The sequence below is a fragment of the Myotis brandtii genome, unplaced genomic scaffold (genome assembly GCF_000412655.1).
Source record: "Myotis brandtii unplaced genomic scaffold, ASM41265v1 scaffold422, whole genome shotgun sequence".
In the NCBI taxonomy this organism is placed as follows: Eukaryota; Metazoa; Chordata; class Mammalia; order Chiroptera; family Vespertilionidae; genus Myotis; species Myotis brandtii.
In genome coordinates this window covers 677593-696825 of record NW_005366171.1, presented here as the reverse complement: position 1 = coordinate 696825, position 19233 = coordinate 677593, and the positions used below count along the sequence as shown (strand labels likewise).

Below are 19233 nucleotides of genomic sequence, written 5' to 3'. Positions count from 1 at the left end.
TATGTACTTTCCATGTCAGTCACCCTTCCTGCAGCCCACCTTTCAGGAGTAAATCTAACTGGTCCAAACTTAGATTCCCTGAAATGACCCAGAACCATCAGGGAAAGGCTGGTAAGAAAAAAGTAAGTAAATACAGGAAAGCGAGGAATCACCCCTATCTCATTTAGGCCACTGACTCACTCCTGAGCAAGGCTGCCCATCAGGACTCTCTCCATTTGACCAGAAACCTGCCTCTCACAGTCCTCAGACCACCATCCGGAATCACTTCCACAACGACAGGCAGCAGGATACTGGCTCAGAGTGAGATCAGAACAGACAGAGCTGAAACCGGTTTGGCTCAGTGGATAGAGCGTCGGCCTGCGGACTGAAGGGTCCCAGGTTTGATTCCGGTCAAGGGCATGTACCTGGGTTGTGGGCACATCCTCAGTGGGAGATGTGCAGGAGGCAGCTGATCGATGTTTCTCTCTCATCGATGTTTCTAACTCTCTATATCTCTCCCTTCCGCTCTGTAAAAAATCAATAAAATATATTTTTTTAAAAAAAAGGACAGAAAGAACAGTCTGCAATTTTCTTGTTAATAACACCCCACCTTTTTCTTTTTTCTTTTTTCGTGGAAACATAAAATGGAATTTGAGGATACAGCCTGAGCTACATGGAGGAAGTTTATTACAATCTGGCTACCTCAAAAAAAAAAAAAAATATTCCTGCCTTTTCCAAACCACAAGCAATCAGGCCTTAGGCTAAACACTGGAAAAAACAGCAGTGTGCCGAATGGAAAGCAGCATTCCATTTACTCATGAAACTACAACCTCTGGTAACCTTAGCTAGCTAGATGCCTTGTTCAAAATAAACAGCCCCGTGCCCAAGACAGCAGTGCAGCGGGAGCAACTCTCCTGCCCTGTGTAAGTCTCTGGCAGTTACAGACTGTGGAAGTCCTGGGCATAGCAGCAAAGGTGATGTTGAATCACAAGAATAAAAAAAACGTGTTTCAGGTCATGGGGCTGTCCACTGATCAGCACAGGTTTGAACAGCCTGAACATTCCTCCAGGTGGAAACCTAGTGTTTGCACTAGCGACTGGGAAGGGCTGCTATCTGATAGGACTGCAGCCAGCAGCTCGGGGTCTATGTTGCTTCAGAAATGAAGAGCCAAATGGAAAACAAAAACCAAAAACTCAGATGGAAAAACAATCCTTCCAAAAAGAAAGAAATAAAGCAAATCGTAAAAGGGCTGCGTTAGCTGTACTTGGCCCAGAAGTGTGAGTTCTCCTTCCTTCCGGTCTCCCTAGGAGGGAGCTGAGCTGCCCGGCTTGGTACTAACTCTTTGTGCTCAGGTGTGCACACACCCTTATGTGGCTGCATGCTCCCTGCAGTGGCTGGTTCAGGACCAGGCATGTGACCCAAATTGACCTAATAAGGCACAATCCTGGGGCTTCTGCTGGAAGCTTGGAGAAAGAGAATCTCTGTCTGGCAGGCTCCTAGGATGAGTTGTGGATGGCCATCTCTGCCACCACATGGGGACAGCCTTTCTGAGAATAAGGCTAAAATAGAACCAAGTGATACACAAAGGCTGGGTTCTGATGACCTTGCGAGGTCACCTGGATCTAGTGCTGTTGGCTTTTTAAACCCTGGACTCTTCAAGTTTTGTGACTTAATAATCCTTCCGCCTTAAAAAAATAAAATGTATGTGATTTCGAGTTGAGTCTCTGCCACCTGGAGCCTTCTCACAGAATCTATTGAATTCTTCCCCCAGAGCTCTAATGTATGTTCACATGTAACCACACATCTTGGAACATTGGTAAAATTAACTCTGAACCCGGAGAAAATTTAATTGTTTCTCTGTGAATATTTAAGAAGCAAAGTCTATTCAACTAACACTTTACACAGGTGAACTTTCAGTCTGTGTGACCTTTGTCATATATAATAATGTATGTAAGTCTACATTTCCATTTCTAGCATGCTTAACAACACGATTAGTAAATGATGGATAAAACCTGACTGGTTAGCATTTCTTGCAGTGCTGATTCAATGGGAAGAAAACAAACAAACAAACAAAGGGAACATCTGTAATACTTTCAACAATAAAGATTAAAAAAAAATCTGGCTGTTACTATGTGTACAGCACTATGCTAAGGACTCTACATATATTATCTCACTTCTTACTCAGAACAGCCCAGAAAAATAGGAAGTATGTAATACTATCTCCTTTTTACAGAAGAAACAGAGGTTTGGGTGGTCAAATTACTTGCCTAAGATCACAAAGCTACTGAGTGGCTAAGCTTGGATTACAGCCAGGAGATGTGATTCAGGAGCCTGTACTCTTGATCACTAGGAGATAATGTCCTCAGCTTAAGGGAGAGACCTTCTTTTGGCAACTATATGTCTTACTAATGAGCATGTTCTCAAAAGCAATGCAAGGAATATGCCCCACATGTTAGGCGTGTCTCAGTTACCCGCGTTCACCCAGTAAACACAGAAATGCGACAGGTGTCAGTGCACAATAACGTTGCCATCTTTAGATTTTGGAGTTGCCTCCATAGAGGGAATGAAGATAAACCAACTACCTACAAAATGGCAGATACTAGAATAGGGACTCAACTTTTGTGATTTTATGTGGACTTCACATAGTTATCTATTTTATAGATAAAGAAACTGAAGTTCAGAGAGATTAAGTAGCTAACTTGTTGATGTTCCTAAGGCTATTAAGCAGTTAGGCCAGTAATGGAGCCGAGGTGTTTCTAAACCTATCTCCCTTTCACATCTCACGTTGCCAGGGGAGAACACAGGGACTTGTAGGTAGAGGCACATAGGAGATGGTTATCTAGGGTTAAAACAGGCTGTCTCTCTCAAATAAAGTAGCTCCAACTCTAAAATTCTCTAAATGTTTATCCAAATAAGGAGTCTAGCATGTTCTAGCCAATGGCATATGGAGCCTGGAAAAACAAAACAAAAAAACAGGAAAACATTCTCTAAGAGAGGCCTGTGCAGGGGCTCACCCGTAGGCCCCAGCAGGAGGAAAGAAGGGTGCCACCTGGGTTAGTGAAGTGACATCAGACTCCTTGGATATAGTGACTGTGGCCTGTGAGGCAGCTGACTCCATCCCAGCCACATACCATTACCCTGGCGTTCACTGAAGACATCCTGTGTCCCTCTACATCTTGCCTGATCGTCCCCCAACTACTGACTCCTTTTCCATCCTTGTCAGCAGCCAGAGGGAGGACAAAGCCTTAGAGCCAAAACTGGGTGGTTTGGGCATTGCTGAAATGTGCAGCCACAGCAAAACCTGATAACTTGGTATTAACAGATAGATCATTGTGTCTCTAGTGCATAGATGTTTCTGGCTCCCAGCGCTGCCAGGCTCGGGAATGATGAGATGGTCTGAGTCCACATGGGGACAGCTTCCCCTGTTCTGAGCTTAGGACAGTATGGGTCCCCCTGGAATTGGGTGTGTTACACTCACCTCTGCTTTTCTCTGTTTCTCCTCCTGCTCTCTCTGCTCCTTCTCCATGCCAACCAGCTTGAGTTTCAGATCAGACACTTCAGTCATCAGATCGAGCTTCTGAGTCTCAAGAGATGTGCGACTTAGCAGCTCCTACAAGAAAAGACAGATCTCAAAATCCTCCACGGCAACAAGGACAACTCCACTCCACAAGCACATAAGGAAGGCAATCTCTCACTTGTGTGCTGGACAACACAGGGCCGAGACTGCTGCGTATAAGACACAGCCTAGTAGGGACGGGCTGAGATGATGACCAGTCATTTGGGGATGGCACAGCCCCTGCCACTACCCACTCTGCTATGACAGACATGTGAGCTACTTAAAAAAAAATTGCCCATAGAAAACATTATTCATTATTTCCAAGTAGAAAAAAAATGAATGCACACTCTTGAAGTACTAAATTTCTCATCTCTACTTTAAGGCAAAGCAGCAGGCCCTTTTCCACTAAAACAAACAAAAAACACGCTTATGGCAATATTTTTTTTTTCAAAACTAAAATATCCCTGTAACCCCCTGAGCTCAATCACTCTTCAGCACAGTCTTTAACACATCAACACATCTCATTGTAAGACCTCACGGCAAAGACCCTAGAACAGTGGTTCTCAACCTTGGCTGCACATTAGAATCACCTGGGAGTCTTTTTAAAATCCTGATTTCTGGGCCTCATCCTCCGGAAATTCTGTTTCTTTGTTATGGGGTGGGGCCACAACATTAGTAACAAAGAAACAGAATTTCCGGAGGATGAGGCCCAGAAATCAGGATTTTAAAAAGATTCCCAGGTGATTCTAATGTGCAGCCAAGGTTGAGAACCACTGCCCTAGAAGGAGCTAGTCCATAAAGGAGATGTTCAATGAGCATTTACTGGATGATTTTATTAGAATCTGATTACGTGAGAGGAACTTTCCTGGGCTGCACCAAAATTACAATTTGCCACCATGGGACGTAAGTAAGAAGACTTCTTTCCTCATTGTAAGGACTCCCCAGGGGAGTTCTGCCATCAGTAGAACAGTAGTAGACAACTTGACATTAGTACATACACCTAAAAGCATAAATAAGGCAAAAAACAAAGGTCATGGGCAAAACACCTGCTCAGCATTACTAGGAATTATGAAGAACCTCAAAAAACAGGGGCATTTCCCAAAGTCCAGGGGCATTTTCCTCTATTGGAAAAAAAGCAATGTTCTATGTGGTCCAAAATCCAAGCATATGGCAGACATTGAATACACAGGTCCTAGAAGGAGAACATACTATGACAAGTAGGAGAGCAGCAGGCGAAATGAGCAGACGGTAAAGACACACTACCCTCCATGGTCTGAGCATTCTGTAACACTTTGCACAGCCCAACCCTAGGAAGAGAATGGTGATCTCAACACCATTTCGACCCAACAGCTGTGATTTCACATTTTCTGAACTGTCCTTAGATTGTAAAGCAAACCACAGAGGACAAATTTGAACTTGAATACATGATTCCCTAGGCTAAAAGGCCCTCAGGACTGCAGAAAGCCAGGCTACAAACTGTCCGTCTGCTAATCTGAAGGGGTGAGTATTTAGAAGTCAAATCAGCAAAATAAGCTCACTGAGCACTGGGCCAAGAAGGCGGCTCTTCCTGGGTCAGCCAGACTAGAAGCCGGCCCCCAGAGCCGAGGCAACAGCACAGCCCTGCCAGAATGACGGGCCACTTGGTCGTAAGGGGACAGCCTGATAAGTGTGTCCAATGTAATTGGGGGGTGGGCCTGGGGCCTGGATTCACTGAGTGTCTCCTCTGTGCCAAACACTTTTGGGCAGTTTACATACATCCTCTCCATAAACCCTCCCTGGGATTTGGCAGTAAATATTATTATCCCAAGTTTACAGATGGAGGAAATGGGTCCAGAGATTGACCTATCTTGGCCAAGGACACATGCCAATCAACAGCAGAGTTAATTTTCAAACCAAGGTCTGCTGACTCCAAGTTTATTTCTGTCTAATGTACCACATTGTTTCCCAAACAGAGGAAGAAGTTCAAAAATTTTAAGGGAAATAAAAAATACATGCTGGAAAAAAAAGGCAACCAACAAATATTTACTGAGCCCAGGAAATACCACTCAAAATGATAAGATGTTGTTGAGTACGTACTACTCACTAGCGCCTGGTGTTAAGGCCTTAAAGAGTTCTTCTCTGGGTGAAGATGATGGCATTTTCTGGGTCAAGTAACTTAGATGTAATCCTCCCCCACACCTCCCACTCACCCCAACCTCCTTCTCCTTCATCCCCACCTCCCTCTCTTCTTCCACCTCCTCATAATTCTCTCTGCCTCCAGCACCTCATAATTCTAGGTTTAGCTCTCTATCCTTTCATCAACCTGCTTATTCAAAAAATTATTTCAGGCAGTTTGCACAAATAGATAATTCAAGTTAAAAAATAAATCGTAAAAACTAAAGAAGGTAGGAAAAGAAATTGAAGCCAGAGTTATCGTTAGTATTAGAGTCATACGTTAAAGTTCTATACACAGCTAGCAATGGACTAGAATGTGTACATGAGCTTCCCAGACACCAATGCCAAGGTTAGAAGGAGCAATTCTACAAATCAAGCTCCATGAGATGATAATAATGTTGCTTTGGAGTGCTGAGAGCAGAAAATATTCTTCCATTAGACTTTATTCATTTATTCAACAAATACATTTTTAAATATCTATCAGATACCAAGGCCCTAGGATATGAGAGTTAAAAACAACCTGCTGAGTGCTTGAATATCCTAAGATGACATTTACACAGTTTGTCTACTAACCAGCATTCAAACTATTGCCTTGGTGGGATTTTTAAAAAAACCACTCAGAATGTATCTCTCTTGAAAGCTAAGATTCCAATCTATTTCCATCATTGTCAAAATCCCTCTAGCTAGTTTACTGCCAGGCTGTAATTGGTCACACCAGTGTTCCAGCTGACGAGGATAGTATTCTAATTGGTCTCACTAAAGTTCCAATAGCATTCCAATTGGTCATGCCAGTGCTCCCAATTGGTCACGCTAACATTCCAAGTGGACATTCCAGTTGGACACACGAAAGTTTTCATTAGAAACCTGGGGCTGCTTAATTTCATACGCTCCATTAATAACAAAACTTTCGTTTACTTTCTCCCAGCTTATGTCTGTTGGCGTGACCTCTACCTTTCATTATCATCACCCATCATCTTTGTCATTAATAAATACTGTCCCGCCTGGCCAGTATGGCTAAATGGTTGAGCATCAACCCATGAATGAGGAGGTCATGGTTGGATTCCTGGTCAGGGTACATGCCTGGGTTGCAGGCTCAAACCCCAGTGTGGGGCATGCAGGAGGCAGCCGATCAATGATTCTCTCTCATCATTGATGTTTCTATCTTTCTCTCTCCCTCTCCCTTCCTCTTTGAAATCAATAAAAACATGTTTTTAACAAATAAATAAATACAAACATATATACATACATACTATCCCTTGCTCTGAACTCAAAATCAGCCTTCAACAGGCTTACCCCTGTCCAGCTCCACTTCTCCATCTCCAGGCCACACATGGCCTTCAGCCACTATTATGTACTGTAACCTCTGTCCTATGTGTCTTAATAGGATTTAATCACCCTACAGTCTCAACTGCTCCTTTATGAGCTGATCCTGACTTTCACCTCATATGACACATCCTCCCTCGTCTGTCAGGTGAAGACCATTCCGCTCCAACAACCCAAGGTACAGAACCCCTTTCTCCCTGGAAGTTTGAGACAATTTCCAGACCACTGTTTGTCCCTATTGATGGTCTAGGTCTGCCCTCCTCATCTAAGGCAGCGCATTCAGTAATATCATATTTTCTCCAAGTACCTAGAACCCAATATAGTCAGCTGGTCACACTGTCTTTTGATCAACAGTTTCTCTACCTACTCTGGGCACATTCCATCTCCTCAGGAGCTTCAACATCTTTGTTTGTCTTCCTTTCAGGACCCACTCTGGCTCCACCTTTCTTGGCTTCAGCACCAACAGGCTTTGTTTCCACTTTGTTTCGGTTTCTCAGCAGTATGGCCACAGCCTGGCCCTCATCTTTGTCCAGAATGTGTTTGCTCTGCTTCTAAAATCTTCAACTCAGAAATCCTCTCTTCTGGCCACAATCCTCTAACCTTTCAACTGTCTCATTTACTCCAGTAATCTTTAATTTCTTCCTCGGTGGCTGCTAGTTGCTTAATAACCCTCTATTTTCCTAGATTACCAGCTTCCTTTAGGCAACATCTGTCTTCTTATCCTCTCCACACCTTTGAGGTTAGTCATTGCAATTGTATAATATCAGCAGCAGAACACCCCTCATCTAGCTCACCCCTGAAGCCCCTCGACCTGAGGTGCATTTGCATTACCAGAGCCCAGCCTGTGCTAAGCCCTTTGTCCATGTTTCCACTCCCCATGGCCTGAGGATCGCTGGTAAAAGGCATTTAATGATGCCAATTGGTTTCCATACAATTTATGCAAGTTAATTACAGCTGCTGCTATTTAATCACAGCTGATCTTCCAATACCGCCTGGCAAAACTTCTGTTCATCTCTGGCTGGTTCCTTTCAGAGAACATTCCAAATCTTTTCCATTCTCCTCAATCCCTAAACCCCACCCTGTCCCCCTCCTCTCCTCAAATAACCTCTTCTCATATTTACTGGAAATATCTTTTTTTAATTATCTGATCACTCATTGAACTTACATCTTTTCTATTTCAAAGTTTCCCAGAATCGTCTCTCATTCTTACATCTTACATCCAGGTCTTAGAGAAAGCCAGCCCATACCTCCTTACCAAGGTCAGTCTGAGAGAACCGCACAGAGCCAACTCCTCAGTCAGGCTCTTCCACCTTTAAGAACTATTCCCTAGCCCAGGAAGTTTCCAGGTTGCACATAAAAAGCACATGTTAAAAAACACAGTGATTGCAGAGTTGGCTCCTAAAGTGCCCCGTTGGACCCACCTTCCCGTTGCTGACCACTTCTCAGTCTCTACACCCTTCACGCCATCCTCACACAGCTCGATGCGACTTCAGATTCTGTCCCTGGCCAACCAGTGGCATTTGCCTTTGTTCTCTGAGTTCTGGTCCTGTTCCTCCCTCCGGCTGGTAACTTGGAATGACGCCTGCTCACATGGTCCTAGGCTCTCCTTCACCTCTGTGCTGCCTTCCAGGAAGTTCCCAGCAAGTCCGTGCTACTCTAGGGTAGGACCATTAATCATCCACTCTGACAGGCATTTAATCTCTCCCTCACCATCAGCCTCTAGTTCTCAGGCTAGAAACATGATCAGATTTCTGACATTTGAAAGAACCTTCCCTCCTGACCTGGCCTTCCCCTCGAGCAACCACCACCGACTCCTGTGAGCGCTCACCAGGCCAGTGCCTGCTCTGTGTGGTGCGTGTGGTGCGTGAATGCCGTCTCTGTCTGTCTCCTCCCTCCCCAAGCTCTAGAAAGAAAGATCTGCCCTGCTGCCTCTTCTACCTCACCTGCCTATCACTTCTTGATAGGATGCCTGCATGCCTGCCAGCCGCTTCTGCCTCCACCAGGGAGGACACAGAAACAGTTCTGCTTCTGGAGACAGTTGTCCAAACTTTCAGATGTAACTTACACATCTCAGCTCCCGACTGACTCTCCCTTCCTCCACTCATCAGTGCAAGCTACTCCTGGCCACTTCCTTCCTTTCGGGTTTTCTGACCTTTCTTTTTTCTTCTCCGTCTCCTTTGATGGTTTCTTTTATTGTCTCCCCCTTAAGAAAAAGTCTTGGGTGCCTTAGCTCTCAAGCCCAAGACTTGGATTATCTATCTCTGGATCCAGCCAGCTTGTCTGGAGAACCAAGGCATGGCCTCTGCTCAGACCTGCAGAGCAAGGCCCTGCGGGAATCTCTTGGGGTCATGCAGCCACAGTAATGTGTGGGGAGGGGAGGAGAGGGGAATGAGGCAGGAGGCTAGAGACTAGCAGGCAGGCTTCATATGCAGCCCTGGCTTCTGCTCTCCCAATTGTTTCAACCTGTGTCAATGAGCAAGCAAAGGGATTGGGAGGCGGGTGTTTTGTTTTTCTTACTCTAAAGGGCCATACAACTGGGTAATGAAACTTTAAGAAAAGCCAGTGAACAAACGATCACTCCCCCCTCTCATTTCACCCCTACCAGTAATTTCTTCCGGAAGGTCAAATCCATCTCCTTTCTTGGAGATGAAAAAAAGCTGACATCTCAGAGCAAATCGTCACTTCCTGTTTCCAAAAGCTGTTTCTGACTAGAGCTGATAAAAAGAATTTGCCTTTCAACTGGTTCTCTCCTTCAAGGGCTACATCTTGAAACAATTAACTCCACCTTTAAGTGTGGAACACGACCCAGGAGTTACTGACCAGCGGCGGCGGACTCCGCCAGACCGGCAATCGGAAACCGGAAGGCCAGGACGGCATGGAAAGACATGAAAGGGAAAATGTGTCCTTTGCCCTTTGGAATAAGAGGCCCAGGCCCTGCCGGGAGCCTCGTGCATGATCAACACTGTGCAGAGAGGTGCTTGTCGTTGACCCGAGTTGGATCCTGATCAGTCCCCGCCAGTGAAATTCTCTCTCACAACCTGCACTCCCCGATCTGTCACAAGGGGCAAAGCACCTACTTCACACTGTGGTCTGGAGAGCCAACGGCAAATGAAAAACTAGAGGAACACAGTTACTTCTGCCTCATAATCTCCTGGGGGATTTTCGGGAATAACTGTCAAAACCCTGTTTTCTTCACTCATGACTCCAGTGTCTCGCCTCCCCAGACAGACCTGTGCCGCCCAGGACCATGTCCATGGCTCTGTTTAATGTTCTTTTTGAGACAGAAATACCCCCTTAAAGGTGCTTTTGGGAAATCGGCCATCAGGACCTGTGGAGACTTTGCTGGGCTCACACGTCTGGGCACACTGCTCCCTCAGTCGCCTCAAGGGCAGGAGCCGGGCCTGTGTCTCAAGCCCGTGTCCCCTGCTCAGTGTCTGGACACACAGACCATTGTGCTCAGTTTTAACAAAACTGGAGTAACTGCACTATGGCTGTAAGAGGTGGGCAACACCGAGTCCATATTGTCACCCCATTCTCTGTAAAGAACACAGGTTCATTGGCTTTTCCAGGTTAACAACAAGTGGTGAACCTATAGAAAGTCATGCCCACTGACTCTCAGTCCCCTAAATCTGTCACTCTCTGCACCTCTCCTAAAAGGCAGCCAAAACAAATAAGGCTGCCTAGTGCCTGGGGCTATAGGTCAGGTAGGAGGACTGAGACCAAGCCTTGATGGCCTTCAAGGTTTCCCCAAAGCTGGATTATGTCCTCACAAGGAGGTCTGCATCCTTTCTTCTTCTCCACTTGGCTTCCCTACTCTCTCTTCTTTTTGACACTGAATATCGTTTCTGCTCTGGACATTGATGACATCATAGATGGCCAGTCTCTGCAAAATGCTGCGTTTGGCTGCCGGCTCGTCAAAACCTCTTTCCCAGTGAAGAGCATCAGCTTCCTTCCTGAGATCATCCCCTCTGGAGAGAGGTCCATGGGGGGAGGCAGAGGAGCTTGCTGTGCAGGAACCTTCTGGACTCGAGAGAACCACGGAGGCTGCTTCAGAGAAAGCCACCAGGGACCTCAACTACATCAACAGACCATGGGGAATGCTCCCTGTGACACAGAGATTTTGTCGCCAGTGAAGCTGGTCACAAGGAGGGGGGCACTGGCCCACGCCTGTGTTCCCAGGGTGCTATTTTGGGCCCCGGGCTGGCATAGCCCCGTGTGCAGCACTCAGAGGTGCAGCTGGACAATGCTTTGACCTATTTAAGGAACAGAGGGCAAGGGTCAGCCCCATGAGTTCTGTACTTAGACCAGGGGTGGGCAAACTTTTTGACTCGAGGGCCACAATGGGTTCTTAAACTGGACCGGAGGGCCGGAACAAAAGCATGGATGGAGTGTTTGTGTGAACTAATATAAATTCAAAGTAAACATCATTACATAAAAGGGTACGGTCTTTTTTTTTTTTAGTTTTATTCATTTCAAACGGGCTGGATCCGGCCCGCAGGCCGTAGTTTGCCCACGGCTGACCTAGACCATCCCAGACCTGTGAAAACTGATCCAGGCTGTGGCCCCTTGAAGACCCAGTTGTACATTTCCTGGGAAATGTCTCTTCCTAACGGGGAAGGTTCCCCAGAAAATCCAGATATGCTCAAGTGAGTCTGAGACTATATCTGAGTAGGTGCTTCCTAGTCAGTCCCAAGAGATGCTGCAGCTGCCTCGTTCCCAGCCTGCATCGGGTTGCAGACAAGTAATAATTAGCTTTAACTTGTGTCCATAATCTATGTGTTGCCCATGTGGACCGGCCCCTATGCTGATTCGGTTTGGTCCTGGTTTGCCCATCTAACCCCAAGGTCTTCATGTTCTCTCTTTCTGATTTCTGGAGACTGGATGGATTAACGCAGAAACAGATGGGAATGGAGAGATCAGTGCTTAGCAGGGGCTGGGCCGGGCCAGGCTGAGGGGGGCACGGCTCATGAGTTGAGTGGGGAACATTCTTCCTTCCCCTTGGGCTCCAGGAGGGAGGCTGGTTTTGGTCAGGAGAACAGCTGTGGGGAGAGAGAGCTCAGTGGGGATTTGGAGCCCCTGTAAGCACAGGGCCTGGCCTATGCTGGTTGGGTTTGGGTTTCCTTGAGTCCCCCGAGTGCTATTCCAGCCAGTGGAGAGGACAAAGTCTAGAGCGGAGGTTGCAGATTAGAGGTCTGTGGGCCAGGCTTAGCCACATGTATCATGTGGTTCAAAAAGTATTTTTTTCCCATTTAAATTAGTCATTTTTAAAACAGAAACTTATCTTGAAATCTGGATGTCCAGCTGCTTGTGAGAAATGGGACTATCTAGCAACACTGGGCCCACATGGGCAGTCAGCTAGAGTTGAGTAGCAGCTGCCTCCTTTAGCAGGACACACTCAGTGTGCCGGAACAGCATGCCCCAGGGGAGCAGCGTCAACGGCAGACAGAAGGCCCCAGACTATGATTGTGAAAGACACTGTTCAGAGCTCCGCAGGCCTTGGAGCAGGAGGCCAGGCTGGCTCAGGGCAGGGATGGTTTCTGAGTAGTGGAAGAAATGGGCAATTGTTTGCCTCTGTTCTCTGCCTCAAGGCCATGAGTCATTCTTGCTCCTATCACCAGAAGCCAAGCGCCCTGCAGTCCAGGATAACACAGTAAATGAGGCAAGTCTCTCCTGCCCCCAGCTCAGAAGACACATGTGTGTACTCCAAGCCACCAATGGCATCGCATCAGCGCTGTGCTGCAAGGATGAAGTGTCTTTTCAGTCAGCATCCAGCAGATTTCGGGAAAGCATGAACTTTCAGTTTGGGATTTGGAGCTGGGAACTCAAAGATCTCAAGCTCAGGCACCACCATGTCCAGCAAACACAGGAGTGAGAGCTGAGGCACACATGCGTCCTATGACATGAACCCAGAATTTGCCAAGGAAGGAGTATTTCACACTCCTTTCATTTTACTCCTGAAAGACTGAAAGAATACAATGAAAGCTATGAGGGGAAGTTATGGCTAAATTCAGGAAGATCTTTAAATCCTAGAGGTGGCTAATAAGAACTATACTCCAAAAGATACCAAGCCGAAGCATCCTCCTCATTGGTACATGCAAAGCACATGCCTGTCACCAAACCCATAGCACACAAGAAAGATTCAGAATACACTGGACATACAGGGGATGGAGCTTAAGACTTTTTCAAAAGTCTAAAATCCAGTCTATAGATGGACAAGACAGACTCCCTGAGGTGGTGTTGGGAACCAGCCTGACTGCTTGGATGGAGACTCAGAGTAGGAAGCAGAAGCACCACCACAGAGAGGGGTGCAGGGTGAAAGGATAGAACGGGACTGATAGCTGTGTCCCTAACTCCTCTTCCAAGAAAAAGCCATAGAATGTATCAGTTACTCAGCCTGCCCTTATCTCAGCCAATGGGAAAGCAAGGGAAACTAGCACAAGGCCAAAAGTATGCTAGCCACCCCCTGTCTTTGTGTAACCAGACCCTAATGCACCCTGCCCTTGCATCATTAGCCCTCGGCCCTCACTCAACCAACAGGAATCAGCCAAATCAGTGGTCCAAGTGAGCCCTCCCCTCCCCCGCCCCCCCATCCCAAGCCCTATAAAATCTTTGTTCTTTCGAGACTCCGGGCTCTCTCTCTCTCTCTCTCGCATCCTACTTCTGCGCCGGTAATGGAGGCAGAGAGGGACCAAGCTCAGCTTGAATAAAGGCTCTATGCTTTTGCATCGGACTTGGCGCTCCCTGGTGGATCTATGGGGGGTCTTGAAATCTGGGCATAACACAGGGCAGTCCTGAAAGAGCAGCTGGGGCAGCTACAGAGAACTCAGGGACCTCACACTGCAGCCATGACCTCTGATGCCTGGTTACCTGCCAGGCCCTGCCTTCCTGAAATACCCACCTCCCGACAATTTTATGACAGGTTTCCTTCCACCTCCAAATTTTCTTTTTTCTGTTTTTTTTTACTGTCTTCTTTGTTTGTTTGTTTGTTTGTTGTTGTTTTTAAAATAATATTCCATAGTCTTCCTGCCTCAGCCCCACACCCAACCACACCTTGTGCAGCCTTGAAAATACAATCTAGTGGGTTGTTCTATGTACTCTGTGAAAATGCTTTTCTGCCATTTGAGATTTTTCTATCAGTCTATTTTCTTTCCTGGGTTTTTATTTTTATTTTTTAAAATATATTTTTACTGATTTCAGAGAGGAAGGGAGAGGGTTAGAGAGATAGAAACATCAATGAGGAGAGAGACTCATTGATCAGCTGCCTCCTGCACGCCCCACACTGGTGGCTGAGCCTGCAACCCGGGCATATGCTACATCTGGGAATTGAACCATGACCTCCTGGTTTATAGGTCAATGCTCAACCCCTGAACCACACCAACCAGGCTTTCCTGGGTTTTTAAAGGAAAAAGTCAAAACTTTTAAAAATAAATAGAAAAAATAAGAAGACTCAATTTCTGTTGCTCCTCAGATTTTCCGGGAGTAGGATGAGCAAGAGAAATAGCACACAATTGAAACAGAAAATCAAATGGAGCCAAGAATGTGGTAACTTATTCATCAGCAATGAAAAAATAACAAATTAGTAACAGCCTGTGAGCTGCTGGAACTCATTTTTTTATAAAGCCATTTGACTTTTTAAAAAACGTTTCAAAACACACTCAACGCTAGGAGACACCTGGGAGCCGAGAGGTTTATCCTGAGACCAAAGGTCAGAGTCAAAGCCTCTGAATAATTTTAATTTTATGCTGATAAAAAAACATTAGAGCTCTGGGGGAAAGATTGCCAGCAGTCATCTAATCAAACCCCCTCATATGAAGGAACTGACTTTCCTTCTTTAATTAGCAGGCACCTGAGCACCCTTTATATGTCAGTACAATACCAGGAGTTGCAAAGCATGTGCCCATAAACTTTAGTCATGGTTCAGTGCTCAAAGTCACTGAAAATGCAAGAAGGATGTAAGCTAAGGAAACCTATTAAGTAGTTATATTATTACATTTCATAAAGTAAAATTTTTAAATAGCCCCTCAATAGATTCTAAAAAGACTTTTGATAAAAATTCAATATTCTTCCTAAAAATCGTAGCTCATTATTTACAACAGGTTAAAACTGTTCAAGAGTAGAAAAGTCAATTAATTATGATACTTTCACTTTAAAAATATTTATAAATGACAGTAAAGACAACTCCACAGAAAAATTTAAAAATGGGGGAAAAAACTATGATGTGAAGCATACACAATCTGAGGACAACACTGTATGGTGCTGAATAGAGCTTTGCAAATTATATGTACAGTACACGTAACAAGAAGGACCAAAAGAAAATAAGGAGAAGACATTTCAGAGATTTATTTGACTGGGAGGAGAGCAGCTAATTTTATTTTTCATTTTGGTGTGTATTAAATTACATTAAAATATTATTTATGTAATACATTTCATCAAAGAAGACTACACAAGAGTGCGAAGGGGAAGAATGAGTGGGAAACGGGCACAAAATAAGCTAACCAATTGGCTTTCTAAAGCCACCTGCAGTCAAGCTGGGGTTCACGTGATACTATGAGGGTGACTTTGCCAACAGAGAGCTCCTTCCCTGAACCAGACCTGGAGAAAGTGCTGCCTGGGAATCTGTCTAACCAGCCCGACAGGTTATTCATGGCCGGCCAGCCCTGCCCCGCCCCTCCCTCGCCCTCCCCACCTCCCTCCTGCTCTGCAATGCTCAATGTTCCGGCTGGTTTCACCTGCTGAATCAACACCACACACTGAACAGCCAATCCCACCTCCAGGAAGGATGGGAAAGCAGGAGCCTTAACCCTGCACAGAAAGGGGCTTGAACACTGAGGTCCCGTAGAACCCCAGGGCCTCAGCCCCGTCGCCCTTACCTGTTGAAGCATCTCTTCAGCAGCATTGAGTTTCACCTGGTGTCCTTCCAGACACACCTCCAGGTCCCGAATCTTCTCTCCTTGGGCTTCCACTTGGTCTGTGAGGACACTCACCTGGTGGGGGAAATAAAGCAACGGTGGTGGAGGGAGGGGCAGGAATGGCTCCCCACGGGGGGAGGTGAGCCCTGAAGCCACTGATCCTTACACAGGAAGACTGGCTTTTCTGCCTAATGGGTGGCAGGTGGGGGAAGAGTTCTGGATGAAGGAAACTCCCGTTGTTTTCTTACCTGGCCAGGGAGTCTCAGCTGTCTCAATAGCCTTGGTGAGTTTCCTGCTCTTAACAGGCTCAAGAGGAAAACGCCCAGTAGTCACGGTCACGAGAGCTGCCTCTGGGCTGAACTCTGGCTCTTATTCCTCTTCCAGAGATCCCTCTGGCAGCCCGACCTCAAGGCACAGCAGGCTGGCTTGCCTGGGTTCCTGCCACCTCATGTGGCAGAGCAGTCCAAGCTGTGTGGAGACTAACCAATGACCTCACCTCTCTCATAGGGTGTGAGGGCTGCTCACCTATCAGGGGAGTGTTCTGAAGCAATTAAGGAATGTGGGACGCAAAGGGCATGTATTAGCATTGACAAAACTTGGCTCCAGAAAGGTTTTTGTGCTTCACAGGCCAAAACACGACTCTGAAGTCATAAATATACACAAGCCACACTGCACATACAGTGGCAGAGAAACAGGGCATCTTTCTGGAAAACACTGAAAATATTTACTGGAATTAATTTAAAAATACAATTTTAATAAATTATATATATTAATACCCTAAATATACACTGAGTGAGCAGATTATTATGACCACCCCATCAGTACTTCATTGACACTCCCAAAAATACTGAATATTGAAAACTTCCTAAGCAAGTACTTTCAAGGTTTTATTATTATTATTTGCATAACTAATTCACTTCATTGTACTGATGGGGTGGTCATAATAATCTGGCCACTCAGTGTATACGGAAAGGATTTTTATAGCCTGCTTTTTAGCAAACTGCCTCAGGATCTGTTTCTTTTTGTTTCTTTTTCTTAATTAGCAGGTGCCTCAGACCAGGAAGGTGAAGAAATCGAATGGGTGATCTCCCCAAAATAGAGCAATCAATGCCTGGTAAATGGAGACCCGTTAGACCCATTTGGTTCTTCAGTAATGGCTGAGTCATTGCTGTTTACATATAGATCATCCTAAATGGCTTCTCAGCCTGTAAAGGAATAACAGCTGGAGCAAGAAAGAGTTCATGTGAATTCATTCAGGAGTTTTTAAACTTCATGAATGAGAAAGCTCCTCTTACAGAGGAAGGAATCTAAATTAATACGGGTGCTTGAAGCTTTCCATTTTGATGGTCCAGAGTGATTAATGAATTATTGAAACATACTGAGGCATGGTGTGCTAACATTTCAATTATAATCCAAAAACGAGCACCTTCTGTTAACCAGGCTCATTTTAAACATAAACCTTTGTGGGGTTTTTTGTTTTTGAATCTTTACTGCCCAACAGCATCAGCAGTCTGGCCTTTTCAACTACTACCTTTCCTTTCAAAAGGGTAGGATTCCAGGAGGTGGTCTTTGGGCCTGGCTCCCAGAGTTTCTGTTTGGGAAGGATGTGTTCCGGTTAATCTTACTATGAGGATTAACACCTATAGTCTGCACCACACCCTGGGCCTTGGGGCCATGTGCTGGTGGTACCCTAAGGAATGACATGTGGTCTGTAGCATTCCATAGCTCACAGCTCAGCTGCACGTCTGACTCAAGACACACAGGGCTGCAGGGTCCTGAGGAACCTCAATACCTACTCAGAATTATGGATGGAGAGGTGTAGAAAATTAGGACAAGAAGTATAAAGATCTTAGAATGTAACCTTTATGTAATAAAAAAAATATTTTTGAGCCCCTACTACATGTTAGGCATGATTTCAGACACTGGGAGAGATACAAAGGTAAAAAAAGAAAAGAAAAGCCTTGCCTTCAGAACGTATACTCTAATGAAGAGATAAACGATTTTGGTTTTATTTGTTTTGAACTAATCCTGAAAATAAAGTATTTGATTCTGTGTGATTCCCCTTGTTCTTCTACAAGTAAACCCAGGAAAACATGGGCCAAGGGCTTCAAAGAATTCAGTCTAAGCAAGAGGCCTTCCTATGCTGGGTTTGTCTAATGGACTCCATGGGGCCACTAGACAGCGGTGATGATGGGAGAGCAGCTCTGAAAGTCTGTCCACAAGCTCCAGGCAGAACAGAAATTGCCGGGATCCACTTCTGACTTTTCTAATAAGCAGGTTTCCAATTGTGTTACAATTATTTAAATAAAGATTATTCAAGAATTTGGAAGTTGTTTTTTTTTTTTTTAAACAACTTCCAACAACATGCACATCAAAGAGATGATCACACAGGACTTTTATTAAAATGTAATCCTCTAACTAGGAATGTGCTATGTCAGCCATGAAGGTTTCTGGTTCAAAAGTTTGCAATTTCATAGTGTTTGCTACAAAATTTTACACTGGACATTCTTTCCTTAATCATCTCATTGGGATGGCGCTTCAAATTACGCATTCCTCAAAACGTCTGTGCTCTAATGGGCTATCTAATCTGGCCTCTGTACCTTTCTGAAGGCGGTTCCCAACAGGCCTCCCTGCAGGTCACCAATTCAAGTCACATGGCTCCTTCCTGTTCAGTCCCACACGCTGAGCACACCTCTACCCCAGGGCCTGTGCTGGACCCACCACTTCCTTGGCCTGGAATGTGCTTTTCTCCAGGCACCCAAGTGGCTCTCCCCTAACTCCAGTCAGGTGTCCTCCTGTCAGGGGAGATCTTCCCTGAAAACAGTCCTTATCCTGCTCTATTTCCCTCCATAGTATTTATCACCACCTGAAGCATTTTGTGTATTGGTTTACTGTCTGCACACACACAGGCACACACACATGAATGGAAGCTTGAGCACAGGGCCTGACTTAATCTGTTTCCTTCGCTGCTGCTTCCCCAGCACCTGCAACCAGTGTCTGCCAAGCTGTAAGCACTCAACTATTCTTTAATGAACCAAATCAATGAAGTGAAGGGGAAAAAACCCGTGTAACTATATAATTGGTATGAGCTTAATTATTTAAGATAGGGGTAGGACAGGATAAAAAAGGCTGGGATAAAAGGCCAAAACGTTAAACTCTTTTTGCTATTCCAAAGTTTCTAAAGTAGTCATGTATTATTCTCACATTCATAAAATGAAGTGAAATGCATAAAAGAAATAAGGTAAAATAAGATTAAAAAACAAACAAACATACTGCAGCCTCTTCATTCTAGTGCTAACTCCAGGGCTCTAG

General features: G+C 45.3%; 1 protein-coding gene across 6 annotated transcripts in view; it reads right to left on the bottom strand.

Annotated features, from left to right (window-relative positions):
- PPFIBP2 (PTPRF interacting protein, binding protein 2 (liprin beta 2)) overlaps positions 1-19233 on the bottom strand; it is a 130106-nt gene that overhangs the window by 39069 nt on the left and 71804 nt on the right. For 4 of the 6 annotated variants that reach the window (XM_014545818.1, XM_005873934.2, XM_014545819.1 and 1 more), the window contains 2 exons: positions 15883-15996; positions 3458-3589 (listed from right to left, as the gene is read on the bottom strand). In XM_014545818.1, the coding sequence (XP_014401304.1) occupies positions 3458-3589; positions 15883-15996 (246 nt within the window). Of the gene's footprint in view, positions 1-3457; positions 3590-8433; positions 8550-15882; positions 15997-16169; positions 16365-19233 lie in introns of those variants that run through there. The other 2 variants (XM_014545821.1, XM_014545822.1) reach the window with 2 other exon arrangements.